Here is a 15886-nt window from a genome sequence, read left to right as displayed (position 1 = left end):
ATTATGAAACATGATGCTCATATCTTGCTTAACTTTCTGCTTGTAGCCGGTCTTTGCGCCAAGGCAACAGGTCATCTAGATGTGATAAAATGATGTATATGTGTTGAACCATTTGTCACTACTAGAGTAGTTAATGATACGATGTAAACATATACCCATTATTAGATACTAGATGATACCCCGCACATGCATGATGTTGGAATATGAATATTTGATTATGATATTTATGGAATATAAGTAGGGTAATAGGTTTCACATGCATGATTACATGTTCTGGTCAATCTTTTCTCATGTAAGTTAGCATATTGAGGTGATCTTTTCATGCATGATTGGATATTGGGATAGATGCATTTAGTGGGGACTACTCTTTTGTACATAGCATTCTTCGTTGTATGAGACCAACCAATGGTTACCTCTTGCTTGCGAAAGATCCACAAGTGTCACTTTATGGAGTGTCAAGTGGTGCGTTCAGCCACTGACATGTGCCGCGTTGGGCGCGTCCTTTGAATTTTGTTTTTATGCGTTTTCGGGTTTTAGATGTTCCTTTTCAGTTTTGTCAGCTTTTTGGTTTTTGTCTGGTTTTCCCTAGGTTTTGGAAAAAGAGAATTTTTATCCGGAGCACATATGTACTTCTTGAAAAAAGAACGTGCTTCGAGAACCATGATTTTGTTTCTCATGGAAGCACATACTGTTCTTCCGTAATTTCACAAGGAGCAAATCTATACTTTTACTCAAAAGGCAAAAGGTACATGTGTGCTTCTACGAGAAACATAACCCCTGCTTCCCTAAAAGAAGAAAAAGCAAAGCTTGTGCTTCCCCCAAAAATGTGAAAACCGCACCCGTTCTTTCGGGCTCCGGTTTTTATTCTTTCGATTTTTTTGAGCATTCATTTTTTTGGTTGCCCCTTTTCAGATTCAAATGGTCGAATCTACGAGGACAAAAAACTCTCTACCCGTATGACACCGGCAAAAGAATAGGAGTAAATTTATATTCACTTGAAATACGATGACCATATACGATGACGAAGAACATATGCCTTTTAAAAACATGAAACCCTCGGAAGCACGCCTAACCTGAGACGAAATATGAACATTCGTAATCGGCACAAGTACAATAACTCGTATTCTGTGACCCGGCGACCCAACAGCCCATCGTTCTGAAGGCCGATGAGATGAGCCCAGTCCACACAGGAATGCTGACATGGATGATGAATGGATCGCCGCCGAACCGCCTAACCTCACTATGTCGACATCGTTTCCCACTCCCCCACGACTCCGTCCCAAAGCACCAACCCACGACCAGCTCCAACCTCCGCCATCTCATGAGTCAGACTGACAACTGGGCCCAAACTGGGAGTATGCCCCGCATGCAAGTCTCTCGACTTGATCACCATCGCGTGTGGCAAGCAGCAGCCCATCCCTGCCGAAGTGCCCCTTGGAGAACAACGTAACAACTCAACGCTCGCGGAGCACGATCTCGACCGTCCAAAGCACGAATCGACGTTCAGCAGAGCAAAGAGTTCGTGCATCCAGTCCACGCCCTCGCGCTTTTCCCCACCGGAGGCCCGCGACCCCACCGGCAGAGCCGTCTGGCCCGCAGCTCAGCGAAACGCGACCTTCCAACACCAGGTGGAATCGCCACCGTCCACATTCTGGATCGTTGGCGTTGACGGATCACGTCCGCTCTAGTACCCCGGCTGTTCGGTGCAGTGCCACCATGACGACACTCCCTCCCCTCTTTCTCTCTCTCGTACCCTGCGCGCTTTTACGTGCGAAGATAGCAAGGCATCCACCGCATCAAAAGAAAGGCCAGGCGAAGAGGTTAACGAATCCGTCTTTTCCGAGATTTTTGTCCTCGAGGAATTTAGCACCGCTCGGGATTCTCGGGCCATGATGATCGGTGTCGCAGGCTTCCGCCGGCACATCGGCCAGCTCTTGAGTAGAAGCAACGGTAAATCAGTTTGCTTTTCGAGGTTTCTTTGAAGCACATACTGTGTTCGCTTTGTGGTTGATCCGATCGATGTCAATGGTGGCTCAGGGTTTATTGCGGCGTCCCTGTCCGCGGCGAGCTGCGCCGACGAGGCGGAGAAGGCCGAGGGGGCGGGGTGCCGGGACGACGCGGCGGCGCTGAGGCTCAAATGGATTGCCATGGCGGCGATACTGGTGTCCGGGGTGATGGGCGTGGGCCTGCCGCTCGCGGGGCGGAAGCGGCGGACGGTGCAGACCGGCAGCGCTGTCTTCGTGGCCGCCAAGGCTTTCGCGGCCGGCGTGATCCTGGCCACGGGGTTCGTTCACATGCTGCACGACGCCGAGCACGCGCTCTCCAATCCCTGCCTCCCGGCCGCGCCCTGGCGGCGGTTCCCGTTCCCGGGGTTCGTCGCCATGCTCGCTGCTCTTGCCACGCTGGTGCTCGACGTCCTGGTCACCAGGTTCTACGAGACCAAGCACCGCGCGGAGGTAGCTCGGGTCAAGGCTGACGCCGCTGCCGCACTCGCCGCCGCGTCCACCTCCGCCAGCGACGAAGACATCACTGTGGTCACCGTCGTCGAGAGTGAGCACAAGGTCCCGCTCTTGCAAGCCCACTCCCATTCCCACGCGCAGTCGCATGGTCACGAGCTGGTGCAACCACAAGGACGCGAGGGGGGGGTGTCAGACCACGTGCGCTCCGTCGTGGTATCACAGGTGGTGTAATCTCTTCCTTGGATTCACTGTTTGATGCACTGCCCCTCAAAAAAATATTGATTTTGGTTCCTGCAGATACTGGAAATGGGGATTGTGTCGCACTCGGTGATCATTGGGCTGTCGCTTGGGGTGTCTCGGAGCCCCTGCACAATCAGGCCACTGGTGGCAGCGCTCTCATTCCACCAGTTCTTCGAGGGGTTTGCCCTCGGTGGGTGCATTGCACAGGTGAGGAATTCAGTATGGATTGATAGAATAATGTGGAACGATTGTGGGATGACTACAAGGAAAATGAAATAGTTGGAACGACCACAACTTCTACTGTTCTACTGTTTGCACTTTGTAGAGTCTGTTCTTACAGTATATAGGTTAATGTGGGCGTCCATTTTTCACAGTGATGCTACATTCTTTTTTTTTATGATCATGGTCTTGATTTAGGGATAAAATAACTATACTGAATTGCACTTCATTTAAGTATTTACGGTTGTGAATTCTAGCATCACATGCAACAGAAAAGGATGCGAATTTACAAACCTCAAGCTCAGAAACCAGAAAGCTGGAAATATCAAGATTTTCATTCATAAATGGAAATCTCAAGGATTTAGAACTTCAGAAGTATCAGTTCATAAGAAAATACAGGAATATAAATAATATTCATTATGAAGGGAGCACTAATCTGGTGTCAGCTGCCGCCCTCATAACATGAGCTGTGAATCCACCACCTGATTATGTTAAACTGAGTTAAATCCAGCAATTTTACTAGTCGAACTTGCATGTAGTTCTAGTTTTTGTCGTCAGGGATTGCACCTTTGTTAATTGGATGGAGGAGGGTGGACCTTCACAAATACAAGGTCTACCTATTTTAAATTTGAGGCTGTTATCGGCGGATGTTCTATCACCAGCTTGTTTTTCATTTGCAACTATTAGCCGTTCAGTTGCATGCCATCAACATAGACTTTATAGTATGGAGATAAACCTCTGTGTATCTTGCCTTTCTCAAATTAGTAATATTCTTTTATAGTGTATGAATTGGCTTCTGGTACATCGAGTTTCTTTGAACCATATAACTTTCCTGCTTATCGTCAGTATCTATCTGTGGTCAGGCACATAACCAATATTTTTTTCCAAAAAACTAGGTGGCACAACTAAAAATATTGGTATGAGTATCCTTCTAAAACTTTAGGTCCATGATTATTTGTGGCTTTCACTCTCCAGGAGCAACTGTCTTCTACTGAACTCTTTTGATTTGATTTCTTCTTTGTGAGAAACTCCAATTTATACTCGACGCTTAATCCAATATTTTGGCAAAATGTGTTTCTTTCATGTGCTCCACTGCTCATGTACTGATCTTCCAAATAACTTGCTCTTATACCTGTATGTGCAACGTCTGACCTATGCCCCATCCACATTGCTCCCTGGTGTTTCCAAAATATTGTTTTGGTGTACTTGTTGATCTTTTTAATAGCTGTTGAACCAATCTAAAATGATATAGATTTCAAACGGCTGAACTCACTAAAATCAGACGATCATACCACACCTTATTGGCTGAGGTTATATTGCCGTTTCTGTTTAAGTTGCTAATGTGACGTAAGCATATAAAACTGCATTGTTATTATGTGGGTTACTTATCTTCTGACTATAGTTCTCTTTTGCCCTCCTTTTGTAAAAAAAATAGTTCTCTTTTGCCCTTGCCCCATTGTTTTCTCTAAGTAGCTTTATTGTGGTAAAGCTTTTCTCATCTGGATTATCAAATTTGACACACTGCCAACATTTCTTCCAACAGGCTCAGTTTAAGAACCTTTCGGCAGTCATGATGGCGTCCTTTTTTGCCATTACAACACCAACTGGTATCGCCGCTGGGGCCGGTCTGTCCTCATTTTACAACGCCAATAGCCCCAGGGCTCTAGTGGTCGAAGGCATCCTGGACTCTGTGTCGGCCGGCATACTCATATACATGGCGCTGGTGGATCTAATCGCAGCCGATTTCTTGGGTGGGAAGATGACAGGGTCACCACGGCAGCAAGTGATGGCCTATGTCGCCCTGTTCCTAGGTGCGCTCTCCATGTCATCGCTTGCAGTTTGGGCCTGAACCGGTTTAATCAGATGGAGGTAGCGGACGACGCCTACGTCCCAACATACTGCCTGTGATACATGTACATAACTAATGCATGTGCCTGTGTTCATCTGATTGCATACATACATCAGATAACGTGCCCTTGTTTTTGATGGGCATGAGAGAGAACAGCGCCGGAAACGCCTGAGCATTGTGTATATATGTGTATACTCTTGCTAAATCACCAAGCACTGTTGCTTTGGGGAGATGTGTAACGACGACAGTGGTTTTCCTACCATGCATGCATGCATCTACCGGCGCTGCTTTGTGATTCGTGCTATATTTTTGGTTTTGGGTATAATTTATTTATTTCAGAGTGTTGCATAGTTTTATTTTCTTGTTCCAAAGTTTATTTTAATGTTTCATCGTGTATCATACAAGGCTAAATGCCCGAGAGAGCAAGTAAGTTGGATGCACACTTACTTAGATTTCAGTTGAGCTTTCTGTTAGAAATATGCCCTAGAGGCAATAATAAAGTGGTTATTATTATATTTCCTTAATCATGATAAAGGTTTATTATTCATGCTATAATTGTATTGATCGGAAATTTAAATACATGTGTGAATACATAAGCAAATACCAAGTCCCTATGAAGCCTTTACTATACTAGCTCGTTGATCAAAAGATTGTTAAGGTTTCCTAACCATAGACATGAGTTGTCATTTGATAAGAGGATCACATCATTAAAAGAATGATGTGATAGATAAAATCCATCCGTTAGCTTAGTATATGATCGTTCAGTTTATTGCTACTGCTTTTTTTAATGTTAAATACATATTTCTTTGACCATGAGATCATGCAACTCCGGGTATCGGAGGAATATCTTGTGTGCTATCAAACGTCACTTCGTAACTGTGTGAATATAAAGGTGCTTTATAGGCACTCCCTTCGTTCGGAATTACTTGTCTTGAATATGAATGTATCTAAAATTAAAATACATCTAGATACATCCATTTCTGCGACAAATAATTCCGAACGAAGGGAGTATCTTCGAAGGTGTCTATTGAGTTGGCGTGAATCAAGATTGGGATTTGTCACTCCGTATAATGGAGAGATATCTCTGGCCCCTCTCGATAATACAACATCACAAAAAGCTTGCAAGCAAAGTGACTAAGGAGTTAGTTACAAGATGATGTATTACGGAACGAGTAAAGAGACTTGCCGGTAACGAGATTGAACTAGGTATATAGATACCGGCGATTGAATCTTGGGCAAATAACATACCGACGGACAAATTGAACTGCATATGTTGTCATAAAGGTTCAACCGATAAAGATTTTCGTAGAATATGTAGGAATCAATATGGACATCCAGGTCCCATTATTGGTTATTGACCGGAGAAGCGTCTCGGTCATATCTACATTATTCTTGAACCCATAGGGTCCACACGCTTAACGTTTGTTGACGATATAGTACTATATGAATTATGTATGTTGGTGACCGAATGTTGTTTGGAGTCTCAGATAAGATCATGGACAGGACGAGGAGCTCCAGAATGGTCCGAAGATAAAGATTGATATATAGGATGATAGTATTTGATCTCCAAAAGAGTTTCGGGAAACATCGGATAATTATCGAATCACCAAAAGGGGTTCCGGAAGGCCACATGGAGCAATTGGACCAAGTGGGCCAACAAGGGAAGCACACCAGCCCACAAAGGGGCTGGCGCGCCCCACCTCATGGCCACCGGCCCTAGGGAAGGAAGGAAGCGGGCCGACCCTCTCTTGCCTTCTCTTTCACATGCTAAGAAAGGAAAGAGGGACACCTCCCCTCCTGCCTTCTCCCCACGCGCCAAGAAGGAAAGGGGGACACCTCCCCTCCTGCCTTCTCCCCACGTGCCAAGAAGGAAAGGGGGCCGCCTAGGGCAGGCGCCTAGGGCGGCCGCCAGCCCCCTAGGGGTGCGCCTAGGGTTGCCTCCCCTCCCTTCCACCTATATATATGAGTGGAGGGGGGAGGCGCCATAGACCACGAATCCCCAAGCCTGCGGCGCCCCCTCTCCTTCTAGTTCGTTCTCCGCTCTAAACCGTTATGCTTGGCAAAGCACTGCGAAAATAGTTTTCACCATCATCGTCACCACGCCGTCATGCTGCCGGAACTCGTCTACTACTTCGCCTCTCTTGCTAGATCGAGAAGGCGAGGACGTCATCGAGCTGAACGTGTACTGAATGCGGAGGTGCCGTGTGTTCGGTGATTGATCAGTATGGATCGTAAAGTTGTACGACCACACTAACCACGTTGATAAATGTTTCTGCTTAGCGATCTACAAGGGTATGTAGATGCTCCCCCCCTTCTCGTAGCTATGCATCTCCATGGATAGATCTTGCATGTGCGTAGATTTTTTTTGGTTTTCCATGCAATGTTCCCGAACAGTGGCATCATGAGTCAGGTCTATGCATAGATGATATGCATGAGTAGAACACAAAGGAGTTGTGGGCAGTGATGTTCATATTGCTTACTATCTATGTCATATTTTGATTTGGCGGTATTGTGGGATGAAGCGGGTCGGACCAACCTTACATGTCCACATACATGAGACCGGTTCCACCGACTTACATGCAACTTCTTTTGCATAAAGATGGCTGTCGGGTGTCTGTTTCTCTCACTTTAGTTGAATCTAATTTGACTACGGCGGTCCTTGCAGAAGGTTAAATAGCAACTTGATAATCACCGTTGTGGTTTTGCATAGGTAAGAACGGTTCTTGCTAGTTGCCCGTAGAAGACACGTCGGTGAGTCATCAGCACCCTCTTCTATACTTGTGGGTCATCATCACCCTCTTCTTCGGGTCCATTATCGATCATCTCTTCGTCTGGCCCCATGTCATTATTGACTCCCCCGTCCACGTCCTCGTCATCATCTTCACTTATCCAGCGAGTATAGCCATCCATGAAACCAATCATGAGTAGGTGCGCCTTCAAACGTCCATCCTTAAAGGGGTCGAGTCAGACTCCTCATTTGCATCTTCGACACAGACATAAAAACGCCTTCCGATTTTTTTCATACATGTCGTGCACCGTGGATCGCAAGTATCTTTTCACCATCCTTCCACTAACCTTCATGATCGCCTGCATGGTATAAGCAAAAGAATTATAGGCACGCATGCATACATCAAAGTCATGAAAATCAACATCACATTCCCTAAAAATAGGACATATCAAGTTTGTCCGAAATCGCCAAAACAAAAATAAATCGATATTTCGGCAAAACATAGGCAACTCATGTCACACACATTTCAGCAGTGGATAAGGAGAGAAAGAGAGAGCTAGCTACACTAGTACGCGTCGGTCCAATACAAATGATTTTTAACTCCTTTCCGTGATGACATTTGGAACCATCGCCTAGTGAGTGTGGGCGATAGGGGGTCCTTCCCACACGGCCTAGAAACCGTCGGGGATGTGCCCTCCTGGCACACACGCTCGGCAAAATGAGGTCATGTGCGACCGGCGAGCGCTCAAATACGAAAATACGTACAATAGAGCTAAAAAATACAATTATACAGTAAAATTGTTTCCGGTCACAAGTACATCCCACACAGTCAGTCCCCGCTGAACGCTTTCGTTCGTATGTACATCCCACACAGTCGCTCCAAGAAAAACGTTTCCGTTCACAGGTACATCACACACAATTTTTCCCGTTAAATCGTTTGCGTTATTGAATGTATCACACACGGTCCGTAGAAGAAACTATGTGGCAAAGGCTGTCCATCACACACAGTTTTTATGTGGTAAACATTTGCGCAAGGTAGTCTAACGCAAACAGTTTTCAAGAGAAAATCGTGTGTGATTGTTCATTGATCCAACACGGTTTATTCCTAGAAACTATGTGCGTTGCCTGTGGTCATCGTCCATGGTATTTTTTCAACAACCGTTTGCAATAGCAAACCCCAATTAGCAGGCTAATTCGCTATTAGCAGGCTAATTGTCCTATTATTAATAATTCATTTATTAACCTAATTGACATTCATATTAAGCACATAATATATTTAATTTTCATATTAAGGAAGCAGAATTTCATAATTAAAATACATCATAGTACAACATGATATAATTTCAGCACTTAGCTACCCCATTGCACAACTGCACCAGCACCAAGTTTCACATGCAACATGTAGAACCTTTTAAAATTAGCATCATAGATGGTATATAGACAGATGCATCTCATCTAGAAAACTGCTGAAGCGGAAGGCGAATATTGAGCCTTCATTCATGTTGAAGGTCTTTGCAACTTTAGGCCAGTGCCTGTGGATGATCGGCCGTCCGTCCTTCGTCCTCTTCAGGAACACTTCAATATTGAACCGTGGGTGTTTCATGAAAACCTTCCTTGCCTCCTGACCATAGAGGTGGATTGAGAGATAATCATCAGTGAACTGCTTTAGAAAGGCCTGAAAACAAGGATGTGCATAAATATCTTCTCTATATTGGAAATAGGGCAAAGGAATAAAAAGGCAAGGTATAATAGTTAGTACCATCTTGTAGTGAACTGATGTCTTCTTCATTATGCAGACAAAGATCTTGTTGTTTTTTGTCGCTAATTTCTTTATCCTAACAATCTTTTTGAGTTTCTTGATTTGATTGATATTCATGGACAACTCATTTCCCCATATGCAAAAAGGGTCGAACAGTGGGTCAAAACCTCTGACAGCAGGACCTACATGTGCAAGACCAAATTGTTAAAAACCAAAATATTAGAATGGTTCCTGGAATTGCACAATAATATGCTATTAGACAACGGACCATGCACGTTCTAATCTCGATTGTAAATCTCAGTGCTTCCCATTGTTTCCCTGCAACACATATAAGGTAGTTAGCCATCAGGTTAAGTATTTACTACAACAGAATTCAATTTATTCCTCACATGGTATACAATAACGGAATGCACCCACAACTATTAAACATCGCATTGCAGAATTGAACCAAACAGTTAACTAAACACACTACTAGGGAAAACCTTATACACAGAGGTATAGCAGTAGCGCTGGTCAAGACACGGCGCTATTGCTACTTATTAGTAGCGCTTGTTACAAAAGCACGCTGCAACCATTGTTGTAGCAGTAGCGCGTCTACGCGGAAAAGCGCTACTACTATAATTCCCTTGCTGGTGCCGGTAGGCTAGAAATAGTAGTAGGATTCTTCCAGAAGCACGCTACTGCTAAAAACTTTGTAGCAGTGCGTTTATGCTGTAGAGCGCTACTGCTATGAAAAACAAAATAAATAGAAAAGTAAGTAGAAAAGTAAATGACAATAAAAGAAATATAAAGAGGAGAAATGAAAAAAAGAAAATGTAAAGAAAACAAAAGAAAAAGGAAAATAAAACAAAAAGGAATAGTTGTAGCGCATTTCGCTGGAAAACGCTATAGCTAACTTAGCTATAGCGCGTTTGGCAAAACGTGGTACTGCTAGTTTGACTTAACCCCCGGCCGCGTGGGCTCAAAATTTTGCTAAGTCCTCCCCCCTCTCCCCCAACTGCTCCATCGCCGTCGTCGCCCTGCCGCCTTCGACCACACCGCCGCCGCCCGAGGCCGCCCTCGACCTCACCGCCGCCTCCCTCGAGCTCACTACCGCCGCCCTCGACCTCACCGCCGCCGCCCCAGCTCGCCCAGGACCTCCATCGCCCGAGCCAGAGCCTGCCCTCGCCGCCGACCGTAAGGCTCTGCCTCTCCTCTCCCCTACCCTCCTCTCTCTCTCTGCTAGGGACATTCATATATATGTTGATGCTGTGTTGATGTTCATATGAACCCTAGGTGTTCATATGAACCCTAGATTTGTTTAGGGCAGTAGGCATTTTTTAGCATTTAGGAAAAATGATTAGCAATTTTTTAGAAAATTAGCTAGGGCAAATTTTTATGAAAATGCCTAAATAGTAATTCCATTTAGCTTTAAATTAATAGAGGGTATGTAAATAATAGTAGCATTTAGATTTAAATTAACAGAGGCTATAAACAAAAAAACACTTAGCTATAAAAAATTATTTGGACTATGGACCTGAATCTGTTCCGAATTTCATTCAAATGAAATTTGAATTATTTGGACTTTGCACCTGAATATTTTTCAAGAAATTGGGTGTAGGTACTAAGGTCTTGGTGTGGAAATTTCGGTGAGGTCAGAAGGGTTAGAGAAAATGGAGTTCCTAAAATTTTAGCTTTAGACAAAAAAACAAAAGTATTTAGCTATAAATAAAAGATAGTAGCTATGGCATTTAGCTATAAACAAAAAACATAATTGTTTTTCTTTTCAAAAACTTGGTTAAACTAATTGTTGCTATGTAAACAAAAAACAAGATTGTTGTTATATGATATATATCATTGATGTTCATTTTCATATTCCATTATTGTTGATTGTATCTTTTCATTAAAGTGGCCATGTTATATGCAAATTCCTCAATAGTGTTTGCTCATGTTATATCTTTTCATTGAAGTGGTTCAATTGAGCCCAAGTGGCTTTGTTGTTTCCAGGAAATGAAGCTGAGTGGCCTATGTTTTGCCAGAATATTGATTCATTTCCGTTCCGGGAAATTTTAGGTTCTCGATTTGTCCACTTTTTAGCAAAAGTCATGACGAAATTTTCCGTGAATTTCGGCATGACTTGTGCTACAAACTAGGACATATCGAGTGCCCGGGATTTGCCGCACCAGGAAGGAGTCAACATTCCTACAAAACATAGGCCTTTTGTATGTCATTATTCATTTTATTAGGTCTAGAATTAATTTACAAGATTTAATCGTAGGAAACATGGCTAGCAACGATGAAGGATAGGGTTCTGGTGATTGCGACGACGTCTACCTGGCGGTAGATGAATTTTTGAGCCTTGCCGATGATCAACCGATGTTGTTGCTGGGCCCACACAGACCGGCGCTGAGATTGAGACCGGCACTAGGACGCAGACTGGCATCGAGACCGGCGTTGCCTCAGGGAGCGGAGCCGGTATAGAACCGAAAGCAAAGAGGCGACGGATTCCTAACAAGCTCAGGACTACTAGACTGGTGGTCATGGAGGTGGACGACGACAATTTTGAGCCAAACGCGCCTGAGGAAGCGCGCGCGTGCTACGGCAATCAAATTGGCTGCATCATACGGACAACCGCCACCATCAACGATGAGAAAATAAAACAAGTTAGATAATATGAGGCCCTCCCTCCTAAAGAAGCTGCACCAGATATTCTTGTTCCCGGGCCGGAATGAAAAGGATTATAAAGATCCAGATAAGGACCCGACAATGAAGAAGATAAACAAACACGCCATGAGCAAGTTTAGCGACGCATTGGCCGCCTGGAAACCAAGGGTGAAATATCGGATCTTCAACGAAAAGGAACCCTACTCCGAGATTGTAAAGGATAATCCGACAATCACGGCAGAGCACTTTGAAATATTCAAGGTGGCTTGCGAGGCCGAAGATGCCAAAAAAAGTCAGAGTACATGAAGGGGCTTCAACAGAAGAACATTGGGTGCCACCACCTCGGAAGCCGTGGTTACGGCGGCAAGAGGTCCATATGGGCCAAGGAGGACGCAGAAGCCGCGAGTCTGGGCATCCCAGACCCCATGGCAGAGTTCACCGTCCCACAGGAGCATGACGTCCTCAGGGTCCGGCACCGTTGGGACCCAGTGAAGATGGTTTTCGAGAAGAACGCGGCCACGACGGAGTTCATTAGACTACTGGTAATTTTAGTTTCTGATCAATTCGACTGCACGTTAGTCATATTTGTAAACGATCCTTGTGCCTTTTGCAGAGAGAGCAACACATGATTGCGGCCAAAAGCGACTCACCGTCTGAGGCGTTGGTGAGGCCCAAGTGGGACACTCCATTCAACCGGGCATTGAACATATTGAAAGGACTCCCAGTGGAGACTCGACCGTCGTATGGACGCATGCACGGTGTCGGAGATGGCGCCACGTGGAAGAAGTACTACCGTGAGACCACGGAGGAGAGAAAGAAAAGACGAAGGTTAACTGAAGAAAACATCGACAAGAAGGTTGAGATTGCGGTTGAAAAGAAATCATATGAGACAGTTGCAACAGCGATAGCTGCCGCAAAACAGGTGCATGTAGATATGTCTACTACCTTAGTTCCGGCCGTTTTCAATTGGAGCAGGCAAAATCCAGAAAAAAAATGCAGTGGACTTTCCCCTTGCTGACTTCCTCAGGAGCAGCTCGACTAGCGTTGCACCAGCACCTGCACCTGCTCCCGCGCCAGCTCCTGCACCTGCTCCCGCACCTGCTCCGGCACTGGCTCCTGCACCTGCTCCCGCACCGGCTGCTGCACCTGCTCCCGCACCAGCTCCTGCACCTGCTCCCGCACCGGCTTCTGCACCTGCTTCGGCACTGGCTCTGGCACCAGACGTGCTCGGTGGTGCTTCGTCTTTGGCTGAGCTCGATGCCCTCACGGTATCTGTCACACTGGCCCCCTTCAATAAATGTATAATCTCTCGTTTTCGTTGCCTTTCGGATGTCTCATGTCGCATACTTTCCTTTGCAGGCCGACGAAACCCCGTGCACCATATTGTACACCATCAGCGACTAGAAGGTGGACATGGGGAAGGCGACGATAATGGAGCCGAAGGAACCATTGTTCCACAGCCGGCCGATCCCCCCGGAAGTCTTCAAGGTTTCCGTGGCCAGTGTCAAACCGGGCCACGAGAATTTGGCTCCTCCGGTACTAGTGGGGGATGACGACGAGACCCCACGGCGGCTTGGTGATTGTTGCAATGGGTGGGTCCTGTTGTGGACAAAGAGTCTGCTTCGTTTGGAGGCGGCCGGGAGCACACCCACGAGCACGCAGTTAGGTATGAACATCAACACCTCGCCTACTCCATTAGTCGCTGGTGACGTCGCCATAGATGAGGATGACGATGACACTCAAGAGTATGTCTATACTGGCGCCTACTTAGGGGTTGAGCGTCATGAGTCGGTGCCTGAATTGCTGCCTCCGGAGTCTGAACATATTATGGACAACCTTCTGGTAGTAAAGAAGTCTAGGAAGAGACCGAGGAAAGGCAAAAAAGTTGCCTCTGTGATCCAGCCGCCTCAGCAGCCTCGGGTTCAAGACCGTATAGATATCCCCGGTGCGGCAAAATGGCATATCCCCGGTCAACCAATCCTACCTGAAGCAACACTGCGGGCCAGATTCGGCGATTTAAGGAGACTTCATGACGATGTGCTGCAGATAGAGAAAGGCCTCATCACCTCAAAAAATCCAGGATACCCACTCTACGTGGTTAACGTACCGCGAGGATTGTCGTACGTCAACACATTTCCTGCAAAGAAGTTCTTCCTTCGATTCGATTACATCTTCGACATGTTTCACTTGAAGAAGCTGGATTTTGCGTTTGTCCGCCTTTATGCTTTGCACATGAACTACCTCATCGGGGTTGAGCAGATACCTCATATCTGTGTCGCTGACCCGTACTTCATGCACGAGGCCTTCTTGGGAGTCTGCGCAAAGCACTGTGAATACGCGAGGGAATACATCGTCAATTTCATGCTCTCCAATAAGGACAAGGAGGTGATTCTCGTGCCTTATCATCCCATGTAAGTCATCCGCGCGGATATCCTTCCTTTGATTTCAATCATTCGTTTGCACGGTGGAGGCTAATTAATTTGAGGTGTACTTATTTTGTGCAGTGGCGGGCACGACGTCCTCATCATCCTCTACTCCCGATACTCCCACGCTCTTTACTTGGACTCGTCGAAGAACATTAGCAAAAAGGATTACACCCACATCAAGTATGTTCTCGACAGTGCTATGTTTTACTACGGCGCACGGGGTGGAGAGGTCGAGGACAAGAAGAAAAAGGACGGCAGGCCTGCCTTCGGCCATAAGACCGAGCTCTGCTGCATCCAGCAACCGAGTGATTCTCTTAATGATGGATTCTATGTCCTACACCAGATGCTGGAGTACAGATGGGATCACCAGAACCTTCGCATGTCACCTACATCCGGCGATGCCCATATTCTGCAATGGGCAAATAACTTAGGAGATATCGAGGATCATCGACTTCGAGCTGAGTTCTATAACATCCAGCGCAAACTTGCCCAAATAATCATGAAGGAGGTCGTCGAAAAAATAGGGATGTTCTACGAAGAAGGACAAATGTCGCAGGAAGACGAACGAACACGCGTAGCCGCTCAGCGTCTCGAGCTGAAGCCTTTCACTAAGCTCGGGGACTATCTCCCTGACTTGGATGGATGGCACGACATGGAGTGATTATCGATATATGACAATATGTCCGTTTAGTACATAATATCTGTATGACGAAACTTTGAATTATGCACGACGAAACTTTATTTGTGATGTAATTAAACCGTCCTCCTCGACTAGCGAAGATCACTCTAGTTAGGGCATTTTGGGTACGATGAACTTTGTTATTTATGCTTATGATATGTGGCTTCTATTTTTGGCAAGTCTGTCTCTTTCTGTTGCTCAACTATATATGTTGCATATCATCGACTCATGTGATGATCCAGGTGTATAGATCATCGATGGCGAAGAAGTGCTACGCCAGGAGTATACGACGAGTGGCCGGAATGTCAGGCCTAGGTGTACCGGTTTCTGGTTTCCGAGCGACAGCCAGTGTTAGTTTAGGTTCACGCAAAGTGATAGCTCTTCTCGCGTATATCATTGTTTAGATGGATGACGATGTAGTTGCAAGTAATCGAGATTTGTATCGCTATTTTCAAGATGATGACGAGAGACCACTTTGTGTTGGATGATGATTATGATGATGACATGATTTGATGAGACTATTTGTATGTATATGCTATGATTACATTTGTATGTGTATCATATGCTGAATATTATTGTATAAAGCCTATTCAAATACAAAACAAATATGCAAAAAAAACTACTAAAATTAGCAGTAGCGAGTGGAGAAAAGTTAGCAGCAGTGCCACAGTAGCAGTAGCGCGTCCAGGCAAAGCGCGCTAGAGCTATTAGCAGTAGCGAGCTTCCACGAAGTGCGCTGCTGCTACACTTGTATAGCAGTAGCGCAGGTGTGCACGCGCTACTGCTACGGGTTAGCTGTAGCGCCTTATTAGTAGCGCCGGTCCCCGCGCTACTGATATACCTAGAACCCGCGCTGCTGCTAGCCTTTTCCCTAGTAGTGTCAC

The 15886-nt window shown here is 45.6% G+C and overlaps 1 protein-coding gene across 1 annotated transcript; it reads left to right on the top strand.

The window, feature by feature from the left end:
* Positions 1-1705: 1705 nt before the first annotated feature.
* Positions 1706-5029, top strand: LOC125551235 (zinc transporter 7-like). The gene is made up of 4 exons (XM_048714390.1): positions 1706-1950; positions 2038-2681; positions 2757-2906; positions 4462-5029. The coding sequence occupies exons 1-4, from the start codon at positions 1890-1892 to the stop codon at positions 4765-4767; spliced, it is 1161 nt and encodes a 386-aa protein (XP_048570347.1). The 5' UTR covers positions 1706-1889; the 3' UTR covers positions 4768-5029.
* The last annotated feature ends 10857 nt before the right edge of the window (positions 5030-15886 follow it).

This window comes from Triticum urartu, chromosome 1, assembly GCF_003073215.2.
Source record: "Triticum urartu cultivar G1812 chromosome 1, Tu2.1, whole genome shotgun sequence".
In the NCBI taxonomy this organism is placed as follows: Eukaryota; Viridiplantae; Streptophyta; class Magnoliopsida; order Poales; family Poaceae; genus Triticum; species Triticum urartu.
This window is presented reverse-complemented; position numbering and strand designations above follow the sequence as displayed.

Coding starts and splice junctions, on each gene's coding strand:
- LOC125551235 (XM_048714390.1), top strand. CDS start 1,890: ATGATGATCGGTGTCGCAGGCTTCCGCCGGCACATCGGCCAGCTCTTG. Junction 1,951..2,037: donor GCTCTTGAGTAGAAGCAACG/GTAAATCAGTTT, acceptor ATGGTGGCTCAG/GGTTTATTGCGGCGTCCCTG. Junction 2,682..2,756: donor GCTCCGTCGTGGTATCACAG/GTGGTGTAATCT, acceptor TGGTTCCTGCAG/ATACTGGAAATGGGGATTGT.